A 27,759-nucleotide genomic window follows, 5' to 3' on the forward strand; every position below is an offset into this window, starting at 1 on the left:
ATCTTTATACCAGAGTTAGCCAGGTGTGGAGGAGGCAATATGCTGCACGTGCTTCCAGGGTGCTGCTAGAATCACACTGATGTGTGCTGTCTGGGAGATGCCAGGAGGAATACAGGCAAGGCATCGAGATTCCTCTTGGGGAATGCGGGTGCTAATCTGTCTGAGGGACCCTAGGGCAAAGCAAGCCCTATTTAACACTGAAAATGTGGGAAAATGGTGGAATTGCAAACACCTTGGGAGGGGGTGCCCATGTAGGGTTCGGAATGGTAGCTTCACTAGGTAGGTGTTGGGTACAGCATCACAGCTGGGCTAAATTCAACCCTACTGTAAGCCCACTAAAGTCAATGTGGAGGATGAATTAAGGCCGGCAAAATTCCTATGTGTATAGATTTATGCATTCAATGGGGAAAAAAAAACCAAAGTGGATATTTTAAATATTTATTAGTCAGACTGGGTTAACAGCCTTTATACAGCACAATTTGCATAAGTTCTCAAGATACATCCTGTATACAACCACAAAACCATAACATGGATTTATACATAAAGTGGAAACCGAGACAGATTTACAAGCATTTTCTGTATACAGTTCTCATACTGCTTTTGTCTCAATTTATACAATTTTTAGAACAAGTTTGTTTTGTTTTGCTGAGAGAATTCAGAAGCAAAATAAATAAAACAAACAAACAAAAATAACAAACCACCATCAATGCATGCAACATTCATTGAAGAAACATTACATTTCTCCAAGGACTACTCTTCTTGTTGTTTGGTTTTTTTTAAGGTATTTTTGTAGATTTTTTTTAAACATTGGATACGCTGTACACATAGTCTGCTAGCATGACAGCACACACGCTAGTCAGCTATTGCTGAGCACCTGAGCACGTCACTGAACATCTATACAAGATACAGTCAAATAATACTCACATTCACATGCTTGGACACCAGATGGAATTCATAATTCAAACTTGATTTGTTATACAAAAATGTATACTTATTTACAGGGTAACAAATTAAGAAAACTGCTTTCTCTCAAATCACGTAGTCTGAGTTATGGATATATATATATATATATAATATATATTATAATTTTGAGCTCATCAGTATATTTATTAATCTTCTTTTAAAAAAGGATAAACCAGAACATACGGAAAACGTCAAAATGCATCTTATGATTTAAAGAGAGAGTATCCAGATTTTGCTTATTCTTTCTACTTTCTTACCAAAGGCAACTAGCAATTCAAAAAGAAGGCCCAATCCTTCAGCCCGGGTGCAACCAGGAATGCAGGATTGGGCCCCAAATGTGATGTAGGTGGATACTTACACTGAACTACCTCTCTGTTCCATTATTACTTCAAGTTTCAGTTACACAGATGCAATTTTTCTCTTATACATATATGTATGTACATATCTAGATAGATACTTAGTGGAATCTGGGATACAGACACTGTAGCAATGAAAATAAAGTACTTAAAAATATTGTCAGTTATGATTCAAATAATAAGATTAAAAAAATACTATTAACATCTTTATGATATTTCCATGAAACTAAATACTAATTAAATCATTTCTATAGGGTACACTAGCTTCTTCTTCCCCAGCAGTCCTCCTCCTCCTCATTCCTAGAGTCAGAATCAATATCAGCTGGTTACCAGCTACAGTATCCCCCACAATCTAACCATTGGAACACCTATGTATCCAGAAAATTAACTCTATCAATTCCTAGGTCTTGATCCAAAACCACACTGAAGTGAATGGAAAGATTACCATTGACTTCGATAGGCGTTGGATCAGGCCCTTATTACTTCCGCTGAGATATGATGTAAAAAACGTGGGTAATAATAAAGCAGCAGCACTCATATTTCCCCTGGATACTATCCCTTTAAAGTGTAATGATAAAGTACTAGCTCAACAGTCATCATAGAAACTCTCATGTTTAGTGTGAACTAGGAAAAAAGAAAATGGTTTGTTGCTCATTGTATGCATAATAGTAATGACCACATTAGAAATCCCTGTTATTTGTAAACACATACACTGTGCTTTTTCTTGTAATTCAGCTTGTTTCCACTGTACAAGGCCTTGAACAAAGAAGCAACTTCAATCTCTGTTGACTCAGCAGACGTATGAATAAAACAAATTAAAATGCTTCTGCCATTGCCTAGCCACAATATGCATCTTCAAAGAAACGTGTGAATTCACTAATAATCAATCATTTAGAGAGGATAAGATCTGCTGCCACATCTAAGGACTTTCAGCCACTAGAAGAAACATAAAATGGGGGGGAGGGGTGAAAGAATATGTTGCAATATATACAAAAAAAGTAAAAAATACTAATAGTCCTTGTTTGGTGGGTTTGTTTGTTTTTTTTTAATGTCACAAGAAGGGTTTTTTTCCTGACTTCATTCACCCAAAAAAGAAAAATGCATTCAAACACGAAACAGTGTTGCATAGAATGATTCCAGTACAACCTAGAGATCTGATCAAAAAAGGAACTTGGCACACTTTGGAAGCATCTTGCGAACTCTGAATTGATGGTAATCTCACAAAAGGGAAAGTGTATGGACCCAGCTCTGTCACTATCTCTTTGCACAGGAGAACAACTATGAAATTAAAAGAGTCCTCTCACTACTGCTGTTGGTCAAGCCATTGCTAATAGTGACCAGTTTTCCTGACAGCCACTACCCTTTGTATTTCTCTGTGGGATTCCAACAGACAAGTCACACTTGAATTTCAATATATAAAGATGCATGAATTAAACCCATTTCAGAGAGCTAATTCCAAAGTAACTGTGGCTTTCCTGGACAACCCCAGCCACACCAAACAAGCAATCCCGTTTCATAAAAATACCAGAAACATTTGTGAATGCATGTAAGAGCAAAGTATGCCAGCCCACTTTCGTCAATTAAGAATAATGATTATAGGCTTCCTAGTAAGCCATCCAGTCAGTGCTAGCACCTGCTGGAAATCTCCATAGCAACCATCAGCATGACTCGCGGTCTTCATAATAAATCTGAGCAAGAACAAAATTACCAGCAGTTTGCACAAAATTGCACATCTCACTGCTTTTACTTCATGCAGTAATTGAAATTGGACATTTCAGAAAAGAAAGGACTTACTGTAGACATCAGGCATTTAAAATAACTCAACAAAGGAGCAATATTTACATGAAAGATTTTTTTTAAAAAAATCCCACTTAGGGATTTTTGGTTTGGTTGGGGATTTTGGTTTTTAAGAATCTTACTCTCCATATAAATCACAATATTTAGGATATTTTATATGATCACCAACAGACTGTGATTACATAAGATCGAAGTTGGGTAAAACACTGACAAAAGCACAACACTAAAAGTCAAAGCACACGCCATGCTGCCACTGACAGTGCTGTTGTGTCTTTATGATAACTTATGGCATTTTGGTAGGAATGCATTGTGTTGCAAGTAAAATGTGGTACACCAAAGCCTTAACTTGGACTTACTTGTCTTTCTTTGGTTTGTGTATCCCTAACATTTTCCCGTTGCTCTATATTGCACTCATTTCCCATGGTGTTATTTTTAATTTTGAATAAATAAATGGAAAAATATGTAGAAAAGTGTCATCAAGTTAAACAACTGCAATAGCTCTTTCAGAGTCAATCTGGTTTCTCATCTATCCCTATTTTATTTAAAGCATATAATTCTTATCCCAAGGAATAATTTGAATTGACCATGTAAGTCATGTTTTTACCCTAGTAAAAAAAAACAACATGGGTACTTAAAATGGTGTATGAAAAGTTCCTGTTGGGTAAACACAGTAAACACTTGCCAGCATTTTACATTTGGTCACTTTCTTTTTAAATACAAAAAAGCAATGATCTTTCAGGGTAATCCCCTGCCAAATCGCTTCAAAATATGAAGGTATAAAATATGAAGCCATTTTTGAACAGTAAGGGAATTAATCCCATGCCAATTTATTTTAAATATTTCTACAATTTTAAGAATGATGAAAGTACTTTCCTTTTTCTTTTAATCTGAGTTAGAAGAAAATTATCACACCCAGTTTAAGATCCCCTATGCAAAGTTTCAGTCAAAAGGAAATTGTTACCGCTGAGTTATAAACACCTGAAAATCGAACTTTTATTGTGGAATCTCCGACACAACCTTAAGCTATAGTGTTGCCAGTGACCTTCATTTAATTACATATTTCATAACTGTCAAGCCACATTTGAATGGACTAGTTTCAGTCATTCACCTGAGATTCTCAAAGGAAATTCTTGACACGCATTAATGTTTCAATCCCCAGATGGTAAACATTTTGTTATTCCTTCTTGTTAGCTGTCAAGAAGGAGTGTGTGTGTTGCTGAGGTTGTTGTTGATCCAGAGCTCCACAAACAGCAGGGTAGCATTAGCACAATGGGTCTAATGTTTCAGAGTACATACTCTATATTTTAAACTTTTACTGCCTTTAAACAGTCTAAGGGTAAGGCTGATGGTTGGAGACAAAAAGGGAATAGTTGAAATTATAGCATTGATCTCAGTGCTTAAACTGTAAAGAGACAAACCCATTTTTGTAAACCGCTGACCCAAAGGGAAGGATGAATTGCAGTTTCATTCGCACAGAAAACATTCTCTCCCACCCCCATCCTTATTTAGTGCAATTTCCATTTGATCCTTTCTCTTTCCAACCACCCTCCAAAAACAAAAAATAGCCACGGGTGTGCTTTTATTCTTTACATTCCAGGACCGAGACCTACACCCATTGTTAGTGCATGGAAACAAAAATGAAATAATTTTGATCTGATTCTCTATATAGTGTATCTTCTTTACATAAAGGGAAAAAAAACATGTAAAATAATGTTCCCATCACTACAAACAGCCTGCAGTTTGTGTCCTGTGGCATAATCTCACAACAACAAATTATCAGAGATTTTAAGGTGCAGAGGAACAAGTTTTACACTTCTGATAAGTGAGATTTGAAAAACCAGTCATCCTAGGTGCTTTTGCATAAAATGATCTCCTTCTGGTTGCACAGAAACGCAGATTGCTCTCTCAGACACATTACTTCCAGCCGCAGCCAAACTCTGCATTAACAGCTGCCTTCAAGCCTTCATTATTTCTTTCTGAGTTACTCTCCTGACAGCCACAAAGAGTCCAATGTCAAGGAGCCCTCATATCCATCTTCTTTTCAAACTTCCTCGCTTTTAGTTCTGGGCTCACTTTTTTTCTTTGCTATCTTTTACAGCAAAACAAGTTGACTAGCCCTCATTTAAGTGTGCTATGTAGCCCAGAGCTCACTCTTCCCTACTTGGTATTCTGAAAGCCTAGCTAAACACAATATTAAACTATAGTCTTGGAGTAATGCCATTTACAGCAGACGCTGCAAGGTTTAGTGCCCTAAGCAGACTAGTCTGCTCAATGTGTTTGTGTAGAGCTGACCATCAGTTTGTGCCAGTTTACTATTCTTTTCCTTAGATCCACTTTGTCAAGCCAGATATAAGCTTCACCAATCAGTGTCTTTTTCATAAACTTCCCTCCATTGGAGACAAGCAGAATCTGGGAAGAAAAAAAAACATGGTTAAAATTGTCTTATTTGCTTAATTACACATACCACTTGCTGGTGTACAATAAAGATTCAGAAATGTTGACATCTAGGTTTGCACCTGTAGAACAGTAAGGAAACATCAACGCACAGCCTACTACACAAGGATATTACCCCATTTGAGAGGAAATGCAGTGAACGCAGAGCTTCTCCCCTATTCCACTTCCTTGTTCTGTGATCTACTGGCTAGAGCAGATGAATGGAATTCAGCAGTCCTGGAGTCTATCCTCAGCTCAAACGCAAAATGTGGCCAAATTTTTGACAATGGCCTATAATTTTGGGAGCCCAGTTTTAGACATCTAGGTGTGTGCATTTGGGACTTAATCTTTATGTACCTTTGTGACGTTGCACCCCCATAATGCTTTATGGAAATATGCTTATGAATGTAAATATAACATAACTGGAATATGTTTTATGCTACATATGCCATATAACATATATCCGGAAAGGTTATGATCTACTGAATATATTCATCCCATTTGTAGGCATGTATCATTTTTGTACTCGAAGTTATGAATATTGGCTGTGTACTTGCTTGATTTTAAGTAGCCTTAGTGAAGCATTTGGTTAGCTTCTTGAGAAAGGAATGTGCAAATTAAGTGCCCAGTCAAGAAACACTTAATGAACAATGGATCTTGGAAGACTCCAATCCACATAAGAAGTCTTCCTGGAAACATTCAAGATAGAATGTGGTCAATGGCTGCTGCCTGTAAAAACTGAGTCATGCACGGACATGTGACTTGCCCATGTGACTCCAAAACTCCATCTTGGAGTTGGACTTTGCATAGGAGAGAGGAGGGAGTCTCCACCCACGAGAGAAAGTCTATTTAAGCCCCTGGGAGACCCCTCCATTCTGTCTTCAGCTGGCTCAAGAGGTAGCCTCTCCACCCCTGAAGGTTACCTGAAAGAGACTGGAACAAAGGACAGTAGCCACAAGGATGGGAGTGATTGCTGGACCCAGACTAGAAGGAGGTTAGTCTGTAAAAGAAGCTTACTGGAACACCTCTAAGGGTGAGGTTTCATCTGTAATCACTTTCTTACTGTATTAGGCATAGGCTTGCGTGTTTTATTTTATTTTTCTTGGTAATTCACTTTGTTCTGTCTGGTATTACTTGGAACCACTTAAATCCTACTTCCTGTATTTAATAAAATCAATTTTTACTTATTAATTAACCTAGAGTATGTATTAATACCTGGGGTGGGGGGGCAAACAGCTGTGCATATCTCTCTATCAGTGTTATAGAGGGAAAATAATTTATGAGTTTACCCTGTATAAGCTTTATAGAGGGTAAAACGGATTTATTTGGGGTTTGGACCCCATTGGGAGTTGGGCATCTGAGTGTTAAAGACAGGAACACTTCTTAGGCTGCTTTCAGTTAAGCCTGCAGTTTGTGGGATGTGCTTCAGACCTAGGTCTGTGTTTGTAACCAGAAAGCGTGTCTGGCACAACCAGGCAGGGTTCCAGAGTCCCAGGCTGGCAGGGAAAGCAGGGGCAGAAGTAGTCTTGGCACATCAGCTGGCAGTCCCAAGGGGGTTTCTGTGATCCAACCCGTCACAACCTTATTTTCCTCATGTGTAAAATGGGTACAATAATACTTCATAAAGGTGTTGAGAGGCTGTCTTCATGAGTGTCAGTCATGCATTTTTAAAGTCTCAGATGAAAGGCACTATATAAATATTATACACAGGAAAACTATGTCAAAACAACACGATGAACGTTGCAAAATCAAGCACTCAAAAGTTAAGAAATGCCAGAATTAAGGTTGCTTGTCCCAGTCACCTCCTCACCCCAACTCCCAGGCTCCTTCTCCCCACCTCCTAGCCTCTGGTCCCAGTCTATTCCTTCAAGCTCCTTGCCTTCGTCTACTGCCCCATCCGTGAAGATTCAGCTCTTATCCCTCTGCAGCTTCAGACAGCTTCTACCTCCACATTGCCTAGGTCCAGCAGGAGGGGCATTTAGAGCACAGGAATGACTGTTCTCAGTTCCAGTATGCTCAATCTCAAACCCAGGCCCAGACCCCAGCATTGCCCACAGAAGCCCTGAGCTGCAATTGCAAGAGAAGTGCTGCTCAGCCTTGAGCTGGAGCATGCCCAGAGTAGATAGAATGTTTGGAGATTTTAGCTGCTCAAAATTGAAAAAAACAAACAAACAACCTTTTGAGCATGTGTGAGCTGCAATTTTTCAAAGGCAAGATTTGAGCAGATTTTCATAGGTGTGATAGCATGTCCCTTTAAATGTTTGAACAGTCCCCCCACTCCCTAATGCAAAGCCTCTCTTTCATGTTGGTTTCTGATTTGCAGCTAGGACAAAAAAGCCACCACACAGCAGAGGGCTGTGTTTCTATTGGCTCCCTCTGTGCCTATTTACTTCTCTGCTGGGTCCAAACAGAACAATGGGGATGGCAAAAAATACATCCTGAAACAAAAACAATATCCCCTGCCAAATTTCAAGTCCCTGCTGCAAAGCACAGGGGCACTAGATCTTTTCAAAGGAAAGGTCATCGGAATTTTTTAACATGGGCAAAACAATAAATTTTCTGTAGCCTCTTTCTTTGAAAGAGCTCAGCTGTGTGGGCCGACATTTTTCAAACCAATTCAGCCTGAAGCAGACACCCCGTATGGAAAATTGTAGCCCAAAATGGTTAAAGTTTGGCCGTTATAAGTAACTATATGTTGGGCAACCATAATAATAGTAGGTGGTACCATCAGTCCTGCCTATAATAAAGAGACATTGTTATGTTTAGATGAAGTGAGCTGTAGGTCACGAAAGCTTATGCTCAAATAAATGTGTTAGTCTCTAAGGTGCCACAAGTACTCCTGTTCTTTTTATTAGGGTTAACAGGTAATGAAAATTAAGAAGAGACGTAGGCTGTCGCCTACCTTTGCACCAACCCAAGCAGCCAGCTGGACACACCGAGGAAAGCAGGGAGCACCAGTGAGAGCTGGGGCAATGTGCACAGCCCACTGACATACTGAGCAGCAGGAAGAGGGATTTTGCCTCCTGGTGCAGCTCCACTCAAGCTTTGATGTGTGCCAGATTGTAAATTAAACAAGCTGGCTCCAGTGCGCTATGCTTCACATCTATCTCTTTGAGCTTCAGTAAATTATTTCTAATAAATGATAACAACACCTGGCTGTTAAGTAGCATTTTGCATCTGAAGATCTCAAAGTTCTCTGCAGAACTGAGTAAATATCATTATCCCCTTTTAGCGATGGGGAAATAGAGACTATGCAACTTGCAGAATCTGTGTTCATGAGTCAGAGGCATAGCTGTGACTAGTACCCAAATCTTCTGACTCTTAGGGCATGGCTACACTTGCAGTTGTAGAGCGCTGGGAGTTAAAGCAGCCTTCGAAGACCACAGCAGGGAAAACGCTGCCGAGTGTTTACACTCTCAGCTGGAAGCGCACTGGCGTGGCCACATTAGCAGCTTTTGCAATGCCACAAACAGCAGTGCACTGTGATAGCTATCCCAGCATGCAACTGGCTGCAACGTGCTTTTCAAATGCAGGGGGGTGGGGTGTGACAGGGAGTGCGTTGTGTGTATGTGGAGGGAGAGAGAGTGGGTTTTGGGGGGCTGAGAGCGTGTCAGCATGCTGTCTTGTAAGTTCAGACAGCAGCAGACCTCCCTCTCCCCCTGCCTGCCTCTCTCTCACTCACTCAAAGCAAGCAGCATTCCTCAGTAATGGTTCCTTTGTCCCGGAGCAGATAAGCAGCCAGCTGTCAGAAACAGAGCTTTGAAAGGGCATATCCGCATTCCTACAGTGAGTTCAAAACAATGACAAGAGTGGCCACTTGACCTAAGGGGATTATGGGACATTTCCAGAGGTCAATCAGAGAGCAGTAATGCAACACCTCATTCACAGTGGCGCAGCAGTGCTCCAGCGGGGGCACAGCAAACGTTATTCCACTCGCCGAGGTGGAGTACCAGCAGCGTTATAGCCACGGAGTCAGAGCGCTCTACGTGCCAGTGTGGATGGGTAGTGAGCTAGTGCGTATGGGGCTCCTTTATTATGCTGTAAGTCGCAAGTGTAGCCAAGCCCTTAGTCTTGTGATTAATTCACCTACAAGACCATCCTTCCCCTAAAGACATGACATTAGGTACACTGCATTCAACCTACTAAAAGAAAGCAAGAGAGTGGAGATAACGGTGCTATTTCCTTTGCAATCTTATTTTTTAAGTAACCTGTTAGGCAAGTCACTGGGAATGGGAGTTTGATCTCTAATTCCCAAAGCACAGCATGGAAGACATATAAAATTATGTTGTAATAAGATGCAGAATTACCTGAAGAGAATGCCCAGCAGGACTCAAACTAAATCTAAACGTCTCGTTAAATGAAGGCTCTCGGTCATGCCTGCACACTCTGGTTTTCTTCTTAATTACTCTCTTCTGGGTAGAGATATTGACAACATACAGCTTCACATACAGATCTGTGGAAGAAAGATTCAACCTATGATACAGGCGCTCTTAAGGTGTCATTGTCACTGCAGATTTCAATGGGTGAGAAGTACGGAGACAAAATACACCTCTGTATACCGTGGAGCCATATCCTGCTGTCATTTACACCGGAGTGAAACTAGAGTCACTCCACTGAAGCCAAGGAAATTACTCTGGATTTGCACTGGTGTCACTGACAGCAAAACCAGTCTTGATGTCTTTATGGCTCTGTCAAAATATTACTGCTGTTAGGAAATTTTCATCTGAAATATTTTTTCAATGAAAAGTACCTTTTTTTGACAAAACAGAAATTTTCACCAGAAATGTCTATTTTTTTGTGAAAACACAAAACTGACAAATGTTCATTTTTAATGCAACAATAAATTGAAACATTTTGAATTCGACATAAATGCAAAAAACATTTCAAGAAAAAATTCAAAAAACACATTTTCATCAAAAATGTTCACAGGAACAAAAAAAACATACGTCATTTTGCTTAACAAACAAAATGATTTTTCTATGGCAATAATATCATTAAATGTGTGAGTCAGTGTCCTGCTTGTTGCTCAGTACTGTATCATAAAGCTGTTTCTGACTGGTACCTGGTAAGTGATCTGGAGATTTAAACTTGTAGGTGATATTTCTGCACTGAAGGATTTCAACTATTAGCTGTTCTCCATCAGTCTTCATTTCCTTCTTCAATGCAATCTTGATTTCACCTATCACCTGGGTTTTACCTAGAAAGCAGAAAAACAAAACCCATTATAGTGAAGGGAAATGGAGGGGGGCTCTAAGTACTGTATTTAGGAAGGAGATTGTGTTATACTTTTCTCATTTGTTACAATGAGAGGTGCTGTATAAAAACAATGACTAGATAAAAGCAAACAGGGTGGACATATGCAGTCAACAGTAGCACATACAGTCACAGACATCAGAACTTATTTAATTCAAGAAGCAAATAAGGGAATATTTTCTAAAGTGAGTTAGGAGCCTAATCCCATTTTCCAAAGCGACAGTTATTTTGGGCCAGATTTTCAAACATGTTGAAGTAGCTAATACTGCAGATAGGCGCCTAATGGGCCTTCCAAAAGCACATAGGTACCTAACTCACATGGGCATTACGCTTCTAGGAGTTTTAAAGATTCTGTTGGGTGCCTATCTGCATTTTAGGCATCTAAATACTTTTGAAAATCGGGCCCGATCTGTCTAAGTATCACTGAAAGTAAATGGGTTTAAGTTCCTAAGCCACTGAGATGCTATTGAAAGTTTTAGGTCAGGACTCTGAAATTACTCCATTCAAAAAGAATAAGGGATATTATTCAATGTACAATAAAGATTTATAAAAATCAAATTCATCCAATAAACATGTAAGTGCAATTATTTTGAACGGTCATGAATTCCCTAATAGCTCTCTGGACAGGACTACTCTATGTCAAACCATTACATTTGTATGTGAAGCTATGCAATTATATTCCCTTTAGACGATATACGATATTTTCCCCAGCCATTATGTGCATGTACAGTGCAGGGAAGGGGGCAGAAGAAAAGAGCCTTCCTCCACCTTTGTGCAGCCTGCACATGGACTAGGCAGAGTGGCAGGCCCACAGCCCAGGCATTGCTCTTGGCTAGATGCCCAGAGTGGAGGGTGATATGCTGCATTGCTTAAATGGGCAGAGATGTATGAGCACTCCCCGGGGCTCCTGGCAGAACATGTCCTGGCTCTGCAATAACCCCAAAGAGGGGCTGTGCCTAGATTACCTCTACCTGCCACTTTGCTGGTGTAACGTAATGTTTCACCTTCTTCTTCACTTGGGGCCTGATCCAAAGCCCAGTGAAGTCTGTGAGAGTCTTTGGTGTCTAACTCTTTGGTGCCAGCAGTCTGGAGTTTAATGCATTACCAGGAAATCCTTGCAGAAGGTGCCAAGGAGTTATCATAAAAAGTGATCTTGATGAATGGAAACAATTAAACATGTGCCTTTCAAATTGCTACAAAATCTTGCTTTTCTTAAAGCATCAAAACTCCCAAAGTGACTTTTAGATGCTACTTCCATGTCCCATGAATATATTACAGCACTTGAATAGTTCCCATTACACAGCACCAGCTGCTGGAGCACAGATTTCCATGAGAAAATCCTCACACACTATATTGTTTTCCCCATTTAAATAAATTTGTATTGAGTCATGGAAAGCAGTCAGCTCATTACAGAATGACCACAAACTGGCACCTGGTAGCATCAGAGGATGAAATCCTCACTCAGCTGAAGTCTTCCCATCAACTTTAGTGGAGTCAGGATTTCACCCCTAGAGGGACAGAAGGGGCTCTTATGTGGGCAGGTGAAATTACTGTCAAGCCTGGCAATCAGAAAACCTTCCCTTGAGGGTCTGCTCCTGCTCTTAATCCATTCATGAGAGTTTTGCTTTGACTTACATTCCATCAATCAGAGCACTCATTTTTTTTTGCCAGACCCACTAACACAATGTATAGAGCTTGACTCTCTTCTCATGCAAAATAGGTCTAACCCCCTGAGTGTCATTACACCAATGTAAAGCACATATGTGTGAAAGGGCAATGACACCCATGGTGTTAGGATCTGTGACTGTGGCAGAAATGATTTACCAATAGCCAAGACTGGTGAAGAGGATGGTCAGATACGTTATTACCATTACCCATAAATCGGTTCCATCTGATGTGCCTCAGTGAGATTTTAAGATGGCAATGGTATTAACCTGCAAAGTGCTGAGCAACCAATAGAAACTGACAGTATTCAGCACATTGCAGGCTTGGACCCCAAGTACTGAAAGACTCAGAAATAGAGACGGGGGTAGAGCTGTGTTTTGCTCTGTAGACAGACTAGCAAAGGTGTTTATGAAGGCAGCACACATTTCAAAGCTACAGTGGCAAATCTACCACTTGCTGTTGCTAGTGCTTTGGTCAGTGTTGTTTTTGCATTGAATCCCATAATAATTAACTACGTGAAGCCAGTATAAACAGTTGTAGCAGAAACGTGTGATTAGTTTCAGGCAATCTTCACTTAACCACCAGCCTTTCCTAGAACAGCTGCCAAGCTTTTTATTTTATTGTCTCTTCCATCCCCACCCCTTTTACATTCATTTGCAACATTTGTTGAGGCAACAGCTTTCCTGGCAGAGTCTGCTTCCTTTTTTATTTTTTCTCCCCTTCACTTACATGTCTTTTCAAAATAACACAAAATCAGTCAGCATGGAGAAATGTTACATGGGATTCAGTGGACTAGAGAGAGAGAGAGATATGCTTACAATATCTTACAGTGTGCCTGAAAATGTCAGTCCCATTTTATGATGCAGCACTTCAGTGTCTCAATATCTAGCATTTTACTGTAGATCAGTGTGTATCTCCACAGATACTTTTCTGCTATAACAGCTACACAGGGAAAACATATTTCCTTGGGGAGGATACTTGAAACCTGATAGCACTCCTGTATCTCCTAACTCATTTTCACTTCTCCCATTGTGTGAGATTGAAGATGTTTAACCTGACTCTTTGAGCCCTTGCACCAGCCTCATGAAACAGGGGACTGAATCACATTGTTGATTTAAAGAACCAAAACTGTTTTAAAGACTCAGAATTTACCTCACTTCCTTCCAACTCTTTGGCTTCCTCTTTCCATTCTCTCCTTTCACCCACCCTGGCATAATCACTCTGAATGGGATATAAGACGTATCCCATATCCGCATTGGTTTGGGGTTTTGGTTCGCAGAATACAAACACATTTAAAGAAGGGCTACATTGATGGGGTAGTCACTATATAACTGTCTAGAACTGTTCATGAGGGTTCATGGTCGGTGAAGACTGAGCATTTCTTTAAAAATGGGCTTGGCTTTACCTATTTTGAGATAGTTTAAAATTTATTCTCCTGCATCTTTGTGGCTGATCTTGGAGTTCAAGGTGCTCAATACCTTATAGGATTGGACATTCATTGCACAGTTGATGATACATTGATGGTTTATCCAGAAAAAATCCAAACCTTGTGCACTCATCCTCTCCTGAAATAAGACAGTTTTTGTACATTATTAAAATCTTACCTCGTTGTCAAAAACATATTTACTCAAGTGCAGGGTAACGGGCACGTCTAGCTGAATTAAAACCACCTTAGAACTGTGTTACCAAGAACTATGTAATTAGAGTCTTTAAAAAATATAGCTATGATTAAGTATTTAATGAGTTTCTGCAAGACAGGATAATTATTGCTTATTATTAGGCCATCAGATTTATTAAGCATCCGTTAGCAATTAAGAACTAATTGATTCAATAATTTGCTGAAAACTATTTTGTTAAATGGTAACCTTAAGAAGTTGAGGGGTGTTATAAACTTAATTTGCTCTAGTGCCCATGATATAAACCCTTATTCATATATAACTATGAGCCTCCATATTGCTAGGACATTGGATGACTAGAGAATTTATTTATTAATTCATTTATCTGCAGTTATTGTACCAATTTACTGCATTTATAAATCATGGGGCTTTGTTTCAGCTCTGCAAAGTTGGAAGTATTTGTAATGTCATTTTGCAGTGTTGTTTAAGTTAATTATTAGTACCAGAACCTCCAGCTACCCTCTTTTGAAAGTTATGTCTATTCATAAGGCATGGATTTCACCCTTTATCTTAATTTATTTTTAATCAGATACCTGCTATCAGCCAGAGCTTGTCCTAGGAAGGAATGAACAGTGATGTTACCCTTTGGTTGAAGCACCATTTGAGTAGTGAAACCATTGACTATGGGATCAGTGACAAAGTCTTTGGAGCAAAACTGGATGAATAGTTTATTCACTGAAAATGCTGTTTCAGTCGACCTGAAAATATTTGGAGGAGATGGTGGGGTGATACTGCTGGCCCCACCCTCTGACCTATATCCCAGTACTTCGGGCACTCCTCTGGGATGTGGGAGACCTAGGTTTGAATTCCCAATCTGGAACAGACCTGAAATGGACTTTTTCAATTCACAGAAAATGCTACCAATTTTTAGTTAGTTTTGACCAAAATATTTTTTTTTAAAATTTTTTTTGTAACTACCACTGAACGAAACAGTCAGTTATTAGCTCAGCTCTGGTCATTCTTCTTCTTCTTCCAGCCCAGTTCAGCAAAACTGTTGAGAATGCATAGAATTTGTAGTCTCGTTAGGGCACAGCCCATTTTTTTGTTCTGTGTTTGTACAGCACCGAGCACAATGGTCCATGACTGGGGCTCCTAAGTGCTGCTACAATGCAAATAAATAAATAAACAAACAAACAAGAGAGACAGAAGACTCCTGCTAGAAAAGAAGCAAAATGACAACCCCTCCCCAGTGTTTCCCAGTGTTCCTATATTAGCTTGTAAGACAGACACTACTTCCAGTGTACACAGGAAATACACAGCTCACAGGGGCTATGTTCCTCAACATGAGAGAGGTAGAACCACAGACTATCTCCCTTCTGCCCACTTCCCAAATGGACCGGCCTCTTGAATTGGTGCTTTCTGCCACATTATACTTTATAGCCCAAATCCTCTCCCTAACATCCAAACCAAGTAACTCATCTGGGTGCTGGAAAATTAGGCAGAATGAATGAGGGGCCCTTGCCAGGCACATGGTGGCAACAGAATTTCTCTCTGACTGCAGTGCTCCCTACTCTACTGTATGTGTTGGTGGGGAGGAGCCATGTAGCCGTGGATTATTTAAACCACACCCCCCGTTTCTCCCACTGAGCATGTGCAGGGAGATGGCACCTGCACTGCACAAAGAATATATATAGCCCCTTGAATCCTGCCAACAAATTGCATTGTTCCAATACAATGAAGCCTTCCAAACTCACAGAGGAATGGGCAGGATTTATCTCCTTAATGAACATTCCGAATGCCAAACCCAAGACCAGATTATCCTACATGGAAGTATATATACATAAGGGAAGAGACAGCTGGCTAAATAACGAGGAAAACCTTACAGATTTTACTTTAGATGGTGTGCAAGGCTTCTGGTATACATGTTCTGTTTTGGAAGAATATTCTGCATTAAGTTTAAGTTAAGTCCTTATCTTCTAATTGGTCCTAAAAGCTATTTTTAAGTATGCTCTGAAGACTTGCTATTTTTGACTGTAAATGTTACATCGCTCATCCTAAAATAATAAATGACACTTCATACAATTTCCATAATCTTGCAATGTACAGCATAAGAGGAAGAGATGTGGGGTAATCATCAGAGTGTCATTACAGGCATAAGAACTGAAATAAAGACTTCCTTTGTTGGAATCTAATTCCATTTCTTTAGTTCTTTATGTTTTAATACCCAAAAGGAATTGAATTAATGAGCTGTGGGAACTGCACAATATTCATTGATGGAATATTGGCATTTCTTTTTTGATATTTCCTTTACTTTTGTCACACGGATATCTAGTCATGTGGACATGGAACAGTTATAATGATTTCTAGCATGGTATAATGAGACAGGATGTATTCTGCGATTAAGCATTGTGCGTGCAGTTAGGCATTTGTATCACTTAACCTAGCATGCTCTTTGGTTCAGCTAAATTAGAAGAATAAAAATCCAACTTTCTCCCTCCACAGTACTTAGGAAAAAAGCTAGAATTGGTAGCATTATGGTATTACAGCATTAACATTGCAAAAGGGTATTAAAGTCTGGGTGCATGAATGAGTACCTAGAACTCCTGAAGTCTGTCCCCAGATCCCAGCCCCAAATTGACTTTGTGGCCTTGGAAAAGCCAGTTTAGCTCTCTACCTCACCTCTAATATAGGGATAATACTTACCTACCTAACCATGAATCCTATCCTTTTGGATTCATTATATAGCACCAGATATACAGCAAAGAAAGGTGCTTCTCTCCCCCTTCTGTATTCCATGTGAGGAACAGCAGAATTGCAGCCTTTGTGCCCTCTTGGGAATGCATGATAACCCAAAGAGGGTGGAGAGAGGAGCTAGTGCCATGCCTGTGTCCTCCTCCACCATGCACTGACCAGTGGAGCTAGCTGGCCACACATGGGGCTATAAGCTTCTCTCCACCAAAGGATGCAGTAGCAGTTGTGTAGCCTCTGCTGAATGCCTTCTGTGTCTCTGGAGCACTGTGGTTTCATCCCGCCTTCTTGCCCCAAAAGACAGGGGTATCACAATGGTCCATCATGGTAAATCAGTCTGAAAATAAATAGTGCTGTAAATGCTAACCATTATTTAAATTCCAGCTGACTGATATTACCTCATCCATCATGGTATTAACTGGCATTTTGAAAATCATACGAGCCTATAATTCCAATCATATGAGAAAAACCCTGCAGCCCTTACTCAGGCAAAACTACCAGTCAATGGGGAGCGTTCCCTGCATACAAACAGCAGAAGTTAGCTCAACAATTTACGCTTTTTATTAAAAAAAAAATCATTCCAGTTATTTGCAATGGTCTCAGTTCATGTCATAATGCATTTCATCCTGTCATGGTGACATGAGCCAGCGGCAGAGCTATTCTGAAGTAATGATGGATGAACATTATAAGGAATGTCTCAAATCCTTCATATGCCAGAGGTTTTCTATTCTATTCTCACTGCTTTGAGATCTTCCCCTTCCCCTCTGTTCTTTGGGTCCTATCTATCTCCCAAATGAGTCACATCTTTCTCCTTTAGCCTCATAAGTACATTCCCTGAAAACTCCTACAGTCAGTTTGCAGCCTGGTTCCATCCCTTCACTCTCCCTTTCTGAAAGTAACCAGTTGTTTGATCGACCCACCTACCACATCCTTGATGTCACTAACATTTTCCACCACCACTCTCCAAATCCAAATTAGTGGAAGGCCTATGTAGCTCTCAGCTCTGCCCTCCCTCCTCCATTGGCTGATATTCCAGGTAGTCCAGCAGACCACAGCAGGTCTGGTGGTCTCTGCTTCTTTAGCTGCTGCCTTCAAATCTTGCATGATCCCTAAGGTCAGAGGTAGAATCAGAAAAATGCAGGCTGGAAGGGACCTCGACAGGTCATCTAGTCCAACCCCCTGCACTGAAGTAGGGCCAAGTAAATCTATATCACCCCGGACAGCTGTTTGTTTAACCTGTTCTTAAAAACCTACAAAAATGGGGACTCTAGAGTCTCCCTCGGATGTTTATTTCAGTGTTTAACTGTCTTTAGAATGAGATAGTTTTCCCTCATACCTAACCTAAATCTCCCTTGCTACAAATAAACCCCATTACTTCTTGTAATACCTTCAGTGGACATGTAAATAATCGATCACTGTCCTCTTTATACAGTTCTTAACTTCAACATCCAACCACTGGATCATGTTGTACCTTTCTCTACTATACTGAAGAGCCCATTATATATTTGTTCCACATGTAGGTACTTATACACCATAACTAAACAACACCTTGCTCTTCTCTCTGTTAAGCTAACTAGATTGAACTCACTGAGTCTGTCACTGTAAGGCATGTTTTCTGGTCCTTTTTCCATGGCTCTTCTCTGAATTTGCTCCAATTTATCAACATTCTTCTTGAATTATGGACACCAGAATTGGTTACAGTATTCCAGTAGCGGCACCAGTGCCAAATACAGACATAATGTAACCTTTCTGCTCCTACTTGAGAGCCCCCTGTTTATGCATCTGAGAATTGCATTAGCCCTTTTGGCCACAGCATCACACTGGGAGTTCATGTTCAACTGATTATCCACCATGACACACAGCTCCTTTTCAAAAAGAAAAGGAGTACTTGTGGCACCTTAGAGATTAACCAATTTATTTGCGCATAAGCTTTCGTGAGCTACAGCTCACTTCACTGGTGAGCTGTAGCTTACGAAAGCTTATGCTCAAATAAATTGGTTAATCTCTAAGGTGCCACAAGTACTCCTTTTCTTTTTGCGAATACAGACTAACACGGCTGCGACTCTGAAACAGCTCTTTTTCAGAGTCACTGCTTCCCAAGATAGAATCTCCCATCGTGTACATATGGCCTACATTCTTTTTTCCTAGATGTATACATTTACATCCAGCTATATTCAAATGCTTTTTGTATTTTTGTGCTCAGTTTACCAAGCAATCCTTGCTTTGTCAGTGACATGTCCTCTTATTTACCACTCCCCCAATTTTTGTGCAAACATTATCAGTGATAATTTTATGTTTTCCTCCAGATCATAGATAAAAATGTTAAATTAGGGCTAAGAAACGATCCCTACAGGACCCTACTAGAGACATGCCTTCTCAATGAGGATTCCCCATTTACAATTACATTTTGAGATGGTAACAATAGTGATTACAATCTTTCCTTTGCATTGGGATAATTTGCAGGGTTTTAGATCTCTCTAGCTATATGTGCATGCACCTACTCTCAAATATGAGCTAAACTCAGAATGACAACATACCTGCCAGTACTCTGCAGGCCAACTTCACTGCCCCACAGTCTAATCAAAGCAGATTCATCCAATACTTCATTCCTGACATCTGTACTCAGACGACTGCAGACCCTTTGGAACTCTACCACCATAATTTGACTGGCAACTTTGCTCAGCTGGACTCAATAGTGTGAAATTTGTTGCCTTTTTTACATTCATCACAATGCATCCTTTGCCACTTTTAAGCAATACTTTAAAACATTCTGCTTTAAACTTTTATAGGAGATCAAAACTCCTGCTCTCTCATATGCAGATGCTTTGGCTCCTCCCCCACCCCAGCCATGTAATATCTTGTGTTCATAGTTTATAGTTGAGGGTCTTCATAAAAAAGCTTCCTGATATTGCATCTTCATTAATAGTTATTATTTATTTGTACTTTAGTAGTGCCTAGGAGCCCTGTCATGGACACAGAACAAAATTACAGTACCAAAAAGTTCACAATATAAGTGTACGAAAAGAGACATCAGGGAGCACAAGGACATAGTGATATAATACTGGTCAGCACGATAGGCAGTGGTCTTCGTATTCCTTTATTATATTTATCAGTAGGGCCCTACCAAATTCACAGTCCATTGTGGTAAACCTTATGGTCATAGGATTTTTAAAAATCTTAAGTGTCATGGTTTCAGATATTTCAATCTGAACTTTCACAGTGTTCTAACCATGGGGGTCCTGACCCAAAAGGAGGCCCTAGAGGATGGGGGGAGGTCGCAAGGCTATTGCAAGTGTTGGCAATACCATGACCACCCCCCCCGCCCCACTTCTGTGCTACAGTGCCTCCAGAGCTGGGCTCCCAGCCAGCAGCCATGGAGCTTCCTACAGCCGGGGGAGGTTCCCAGAGGTGAGTCTGACCTGCCCCAGGAGTGGTCCATGCAGGGGAAGAGGAAGTGGTCCATCCCTCCCCAGCCCAATCAGGACTAGCAGCTGCCAGCCCTGCCCCTCTCCAGCTCCAGGCCCAGAGCTTAACAGGGCCTTGGACTGGCTGGGGCATGTGTGTGTGTGACCTCGGCAACCCCTGACCATGGCATACTGGGCAATCATCCACAAGGCCGGCCATTCCTCCTCCCCCAAGGTGAGTACTCCTCCCCTACCATGCCACCCTCACTTCTGCATTGCTGCTGGTGGTGGCAATACCTTCAGCACTGGTGCCCAGCCAGCAGCTGCCACTCTCTAGTCACCCAGCTCTGAATGCACTGCAACCCCCCTACAATAGCCAGGTTTCACAGGGGAGACCAGATTTCACAGTTCTTGACACGTTTTTCATGGCTGTGAATTTGGTAGGGCCCTATTTATCAGGAGTCATGGAGCTGTGTCCAAAGTGCTGGGGAAGGTAGTTTAGAAATATAATTATTAGCTTTAGTATTACCATAAATCATACTCTGTAGAGCTACTGGGAAACAACAATTTATCCATGAAATATACTTTATGTTCTTATTCTGCAGCAATTTAAAAACACCTTCCCCAAAGCAATCAACTTAAGTCCATCCTTGTACTAATAACCATGCCATTAGAAACACCCCAGGGATGCTCTTTCTTCCCCAGAGCTCTGAGCTGAAGAATTTGCAGCAGGATTACCACAGGAATATTAATGCTAGCAGCAGAAAATTCCTGCATGAGATAGTAAACTTTCTGAAAACAAAAAATCATGTAAACAATATGAACTTGCAAAATGTTCCATCTCTAACATTGTCCAGCATGGAGAATCTCCAGAGCTAAAAGCCAGAGTCTCTCTATAGCTTGAGCTAAAGGACCTGTGGTCAGAGTTACAAAGGGCTTTAGGCACCTAGAAATGAAAATTGGTGCCTGCTGGGGTTTACAAAAGATCCTAAGCAGGTCAGGAATCTGAAAGTGAAGAGACAGGTCAGAGCAAGTGCAGGAACACTGAGGTGGATGACTCAGACCAGATTTGCTTAGACCACATCTTGTGATAAAATAATTGCTGCTTTTAAAGTGTATTCTGTTTGGAAATGTATTTGTAAATCTTAATATAGTTTTGCTTCTATTGAAGAGACAAGTGAAACTTTCATTAACTTAAACCAGAGAGCACCATTAGGTGCTAAGTCTAAAGCAGAATGATTAAAAACCTTAAAGAGGTTCACACCATGATTTTTTAAAGTCATTCTCCTTCAATTTCAGATATAAGAAGGCATGTTTATTTGATTTTTGCCCTCATAGAATGGTAGAGATTAGCTTTGATGTTGGCTAAATCAGTGTCGCAATTTCTGTATGGAGCGCAAATAGGTTTCTGTGCCAGACATGGTCCCAATGAAAAAGTAAAATATTCTGACCCTGTAGATTGGTTTAACACATGCATGCAATTAAAATGAAGGGAATAAAGCCAGAAGAACTCATTTGATGCAAAATTGGCAACTGTATAGATTTTGTAGGAATCAGTGCATGTGTTTGATAAGTACGAAAGTTAATGAGACTATTAAAACAGAAAGGGGCAGCCCCATATTTGTGACAACAGTATAAAACAGTGCAGAGCACACAATGCTGGCTGCATTGGTACCCCAGCATGTGGGGCCCCCAAGTGGCATTTCTGGCCAAGAGCCAGCCAGAGTAGCCCTTAAATGGTCACCACTGATTGTGGCTGGGATATCTGGGAAATGCAAATCCTGGATGACCTTTCCCTCTGGCAAGCCCCAGGGTGAGGCTGGGGATGGAAAATCTATTTGCCAGTTTTGTTTGGCATTGAAAATGTCTCACTAAGATATTTAACAACTTTACAGAACATAGCTAAGACATGTGGGCTTATGGATTTGTTGTCTACCATATAACTAGGCTGTAGACTAACAAGCTTCCCTGAGTTCAGGGCAACACATAACTGCACCACCTTAGCAGCTAACCAGTGCAACTCACAAAGTGTAACTCACAGTCACAATCCTTCCCTAGTTTATCCTTTGCTGTGAAGAGGGAGTAAGGCCCATATTCTCAAATGTATTTGGGCACCTGAAGATGGAGATAAGCACCATGTGGAATTTTCAAAAGCACCAAAATGAGTCAACCTATGGGAGTTTGGTGCCTAATTCACTTTGGTGCTTTGAAAATCCCATTTAGGTTTTATCTTCTCTTTAGGCACCTAAATACTTTGAGGATTTGTCCCCTCATGCTCTAATGTGAACTGTTTTGGTAACACCTACTGTACAAAGAAAAGGAGGACTTGTGGCACCTTAGAGATTAAAATTTATTTGAGCATAAGCTTTCGTGAGCTACAGCTCTAAGATGCCACAAGTCCTCCTTTTCTTTTTGCGGATACAGACTAACATGGCTTACTCTGAAGACTACTGTACAGTTCATTCAAATTTCAAGCTTAGGTTTAGAGTCTCAATGAATTTCTTAAAATAGCATTATAACTCTCCATATCTTTAATCACAGCAAGATAAATGGCGATGAATATTCCACTGTGATATTCTGATTAAGCTTGGTTCAATCTTCCCATTACTTTCACATCACCTTATATAAAGGGTGATATCAGAGTCTCCAGATACAGACCCATTGTCTGCATCAGCACAGCTAAAATGAATTCTGATTATGGAAGGCACACATAGCCCTTGTTTTTGTATGGGCAGTAGCTCAAATAAGGAGAAGGAAACAATTTATGTCACATATACACTGCTACCCAAACCCTGATTAATATAATACACATTAAGCCTTAGGATGATCCCATTCTATTAGAGTTTTGCTAAAGCTATGAACACACTACAGATTGCGTCAGTATAAGTTATGTCACTCGGGGCGTGACTAAGGCTATGGCTACAATTCAGAGCTTACATCTGCTAGTGCAGATGCTCTAAGCTAACGGGAGAGAGCTCTCCTCTCGGCTTAAATACTCCAGCCCCATGAGCGGTGGTAGCTAGGTCAGTGGGAGAAGCTCTCCTGCCAACATAGTGCTGTCTATACTGGCACTCAGGTTGGTGTAACTTAGGTCGCTCAGGGGTGTGGCTTATTCAGCATGGGTGTAGCTCTGCCGCTGTAAGCTCTGTAGTATAGCCGTAGCCTAAGAAAACACGGTTTTGCTAGAGAAAGAGCAAATCTGCAAGCTCCCATTAAAAACCTGCATTTAATATAACCTCACTACAAGAGGACAATCATCTTGGTCTAATATACCATAAGTGTTCTGTGAAAGTAGGACAAGTGAATCTGCAAGCTTTTTTCCATTCTGTTATATAATATACAAAGTGTTTCTTACTTATACACTAGGAAGACGACAGCTAGAGAGAAACTGCTTAGGTTCTTGCTCAGTTTATGATAATTTCAAAATCTGTTTTCCTCCCTTCTCCAACCAAGCAAATTTATCATTCCTTTTCATCTTGATTGCAAGGTTTATCCATAACTGTAACGGCAGTTCTGACTGTCAAACCCCTTCCTGAGTCAGATTTTGCTGTCTTGGCCAAAATAATGCCAGATACTTACATACTCGGATCTCAGTGGACAAGGAAAGGCAAGAACAAAGATTTTAATTTCTTGAGCACTGTCACCGGGTGCAGACTCACCAGCGGTGCCTCCTACTGTTCGTCTCAGGGAATTAACTCACCAGCCTCCGGAGCTCCCTCCTCAGGCCGGTGTCTCGCTTTGCTGCTGGCCACCATGTCTCTCCCAGGACCCCTGTACCCCTTTCCTCTGGGTGCTGTCCCCTGGCAGTACCCAACAATTCTGGGTCTCCCCCTCCCAGGGGAACCCCCCACCCACTATCCCTACCTCATCTCAGTCGTAGGCTCCTGCCAGTCACCAGCTAGTCCCTGTGCCCTGGGGCAGACTGCAGTATGAGCCACACATCACAGGCAAAGTTGGGTTTGGACCTGCTGCCTCCGTCTAACCTTGGGCTGTCCCCTGCAACCCCAGTACCTGCTGGGCCTAATGGTAGGCCGCAGCCTGGGGCTTTCCTGGCTGGAGCTCCGCAGCTCCTCCGGTCCTTCCCCGGCCCTGCTCCAATCTAGGTACTCTGCTTTGGTCCCTCTCTCTCAGAAGCTAGAGAATCTCTCTGGGCCTCTGGCTCACAGCCTTTATAGACCCAGCTGAGCCCTGTTTGGGGCATGGCCCCCAGCTGAGGCTGCTTCCCCAGTCATCCCCACTGCCTTCCTTCTACAAGAGCCCCTCTCTCAGGGCTGTTCTAAACCCCTCTGGGCCTGAGCGGGTGTCCACCCCGCTACACCCCACCCCCCTCAAAACCCCTACACCTGGGGGAAGAGGGGCCTCTCAGCCAGGGCTCCCTGGGACTAGCCCTCCAGGCTTGCACACGTCTTCTCCCCGGCCTCCCAGGGTCGGGACATCTCCTGGACCTGGGTCTCCGCCCTCCGGTCGGCCCGTTCTGTGGCCTCCAGCCACGCCCGTATGAGTGGGTTTTCCAGACCCTCTTCCCCCGGGTCTGCATTCCCACTGTTACGTGGGCTCCCCGAACCTGAGTCCCGGCCTCCCGGTCTCATCCTCAGCAACTAGCCCTTTGACGGTCTGGGTTCCCACCTCCTGCAGGGTTCCCTCCATTCGGGAGGTTGCCTCCTTCAGGTTTGGTCCTTCTGGGCCCACAGGCACCTCCTCCTGCCAGTTCCCCTCCTCCTTATGGCCCAGTGCCCGGCAGCCCCAACAAGCCCTCCACCTCCTCCCTGCCCTGGACCTTTCTGTGTCCCTCTGTCCTGGGCATGCCCACCACAAGTGACCCTTCTGGCCGCAGGACCAACAGGTTGGCAGCCACCCGGGTTCCCTCACCTGGTGGACTGTCTGCAGGAATTGTCCCCGTCTCTCCTCCAGGCAAGGTGCCCTGCCCCGGTCCCAGTAGGGACAATCCCTTTTTAAATATCCCTGCCTTCTGCAGGCATAACATGTCTGCTGTTCAGCCACTCTCCACTATTTCCTCCGCAACTCCTCCCAGAGGATCTTTGTCAGAGCCCACTGCTCCTCTACCAGCTGGCCTATGCTCTTATGGAGGGCCCATTGTGTCTCCCATATGGCCCGTTGGGCCCCTTGGATCCCCTGCAGGTGGTCAGCCCCCTCCTCTAGGGCGCTGACCCTGTGGTCCAACCAGGGACTGCATCCAGGGCCTCCCCATAGAAGACCCCCATGTACCCAGGATCTATCATCCCCTGGGTCACTCCTGTTGGGTAATAGTCCTGCTGTCCATGCCCTTACCCCTTGTATCAGGGGCAGACCACCTATGCCTACATTTGCCACCACTTGTCACAGGGCACAGACTCACTGGCAGCACCTCTTGCTGGTCATCTCAGGGAATTAATTCACCAGCCCCCAGAGCACCATCCTCAAACCGCTGTCTTGCCCTACTGCTGGCTCCCGTGTCCCTCCCAGGACCCCTGTGCCCCTTTCCTCTGGGTGCTGCCCCCACAGTTCTGGGTCTCCCCCTCCCAGGGGAACCCCCCCACCCACTATCCCTACCTCACCTCAGTCATAGGCTCCTGCCAGTTACCCGCTAACCCCCACAGCCTGGGGCAGACTGCAGTATGAGCAACTCATCACAGGCAAGGTTGGGTTTGGACCTGCTGCCTCTGTCTAACCTTGGGCTGTCCCCTGCAACCCCAGCACCTATTGAGTCTAATGCTAGGCTGCAGCCTGGGGCTTTCCTGACTGGAGCTCCCCAGCTCCGCTCCAATCTAGGTACTCTGCTTGGGTCCCTCCCTCTCAGAAGCTAGAGAGAGTCTCTCTGGGCCTCTGGCTCACAACCTTTATAGAGCCAGCTGGGCCCTGATTGGGGCATGGCCCCCAGCTGAGGCTGCTTCCCCAATCAGCCCCACTGCCTTCCTTCTACAACAGCCATCTCTCAGGGCTGTTCTAAACCCCTCTGGGCCAGAGTGGGTGTCCTCCTCGCTACAAGCATCCTATAGCAAATTTGGTTACCCTCTTTGCTCATATCAACTACTGAAGTCCCAGGAATTTACACATTCTGTTTTAACTGCTGGAAAGCTGAACAAATGAATTAATATCAATCTGGATTACATTATAGGACAATGAGAGCATAATGGACCTGAACCTAAGATGACTGAAGTCAATGCAAAGACTTTTATTAAATTCAGTGAGCTTTGGATCAGGTCCAATATTACCACTTTAGTCTAAGGTAGAAAATACATAGTAGACATTGGGATAATCTGCCAAGGAAACTGGTAGAAAGCCCATTGCTTCAGACACTTAAAACTAGAGTAGAAAAAGCACTAGATAATAAGTTGTAGGAAAGCGATCTGGCAAATCGGGTTTATCCATCCCACAACTCTGTGGATCCAAATAGAATATTAGAATATAATTCATTGGATAGAATATTCTGTAGCTGACACAGCTGGGAGCCTGGACACCTAAATTCATGTTGTCATAAATATAAAGGGAAGGGTAAACCCCTTTGAAATCCCTCCTGGCCAGGGGAAAGCTCCTCTCACCTGTAAAGGGTTAAGAAGCTAAAGGTAACCTTGCTGGCACCTGACCAAAATGACCAATGAGGAGACAAGATACTTTCAAAAGCTGGGAGGAGGGAGAGAAACAAAGGGTCTGTGTCTGTCGGTATGCTGCTTTTGCCAGGGACAGAACAGGAATGGAGTCTTAGAACTTTTAGTAAGTAATCTAGCTAGGTATGTGTTAGATTATGATTTCTTTAAATGGCTGAGAAAAGAATTGTGCTGAATAGAATGACTATTTCTGTCTGTGTATCTTTTTTGTAACTTAAGGTTTTGCCTAGAGGGGTTCTCTATGTTTTGGAATCTAATTACCCTGTAAGATATCTACCATCCTGATTTTACAGGGGAGATTTCTTTATTTCTATTTACTTCTATTTTTTATTAAAAGTCTTCTTGTAAAAACTGAATGCTTTTTCATTGTTCTCAGATCCAAGGGTTTGGGTCTGTGGTCACCTATGCAAATTGGTGAGGCTTTTTATCCAACATTTCCCAGGAAAGGCGGGGTGCAAGTGTTGGGAGGATTGTTCATTGTTTTTAAGATCCAAGGGTCTGGGTCTGTAGTCACCTAGGCAAATTGGTGAGGCTTTTTACCAAACCTTGTCCAGGAAGTGGGGTGCAGGGTTTTGGGAAGTATTTTGGGGGGAAAGACGCGTCCAAACAGCTCTTCCCCAGTAACCAGTATTAGTTTGGTGGTGGTAGCGGCCAGTCCAAGGACAACGGGGGGAATATTTTGTACCTTGGGGAAGTTTTGACCTAAGCTGGTAAAGATAAGTTTAGGAGGTTTTTCATGCAGGTCCCCACATCTGTACCCTAGAGTTCAGAGGGGGGGAGGAACCTTGACACATGTAATGTGGAATGCACTGTTATATGATGAGAGCAACATAAGTGTTAGAGTGTAAAACATGGGGGGGAATGAAAGATACCAAGCAAATTTCCTTAACATTAGATTGAAAACTCAATTCCTGTGATC

The 27,759-nt window shown here is 42.3% G+C and overlaps 1 protein-coding gene across 4 annotated transcripts in view; it reads right to left on the minus strand.

Moving 5' to 3' along the window:
• Positions 1 to 424: 424 nt before the first annotated feature.
• Positions 425 to 27,759, minus strand: part of PCLO (piccolo presynaptic cytomatrix protein) — a 537,772-nt gene continuing 510,437 nt past the window's right edge. For all 4 annotated transcript variants that reach the window (XM_048836504.2, XM_048836503.2, XM_048836502.2 and 1 more), the window contains 3 exons: positions 10,612 to 10,746; positions 9,857 to 10,002; positions 425 to 5,525 (listed from right to left, as the gene is read on the minus strand). In XM_048836504.2, the coding sequence (XP_048692461.2) occupies positions 5,385 to 5,525; positions 9,857 to 10,002; positions 10,612 to 10,746 (422 nt within the window). In that variant the 3' untranslated portion in view covers positions 425 to 5,384. The remainder of the gene's footprint in view (positions 5,526 to 9,856; positions 10,003 to 10,611; positions 10,747 to 27,759) is intronic.

This window comes from Caretta caretta, chromosome 1 (genome assembly GCF_965140235.1).
Source record: "Caretta caretta isolate rCarCar2 chromosome 1, rCarCar1.hap1, whole genome shotgun sequence".
In the NCBI taxonomy this organism is placed as follows: domain Eukaryota; kingdom Metazoa; phylum Chordata; order Testudines; family Cheloniidae; genus Caretta; species Caretta caretta.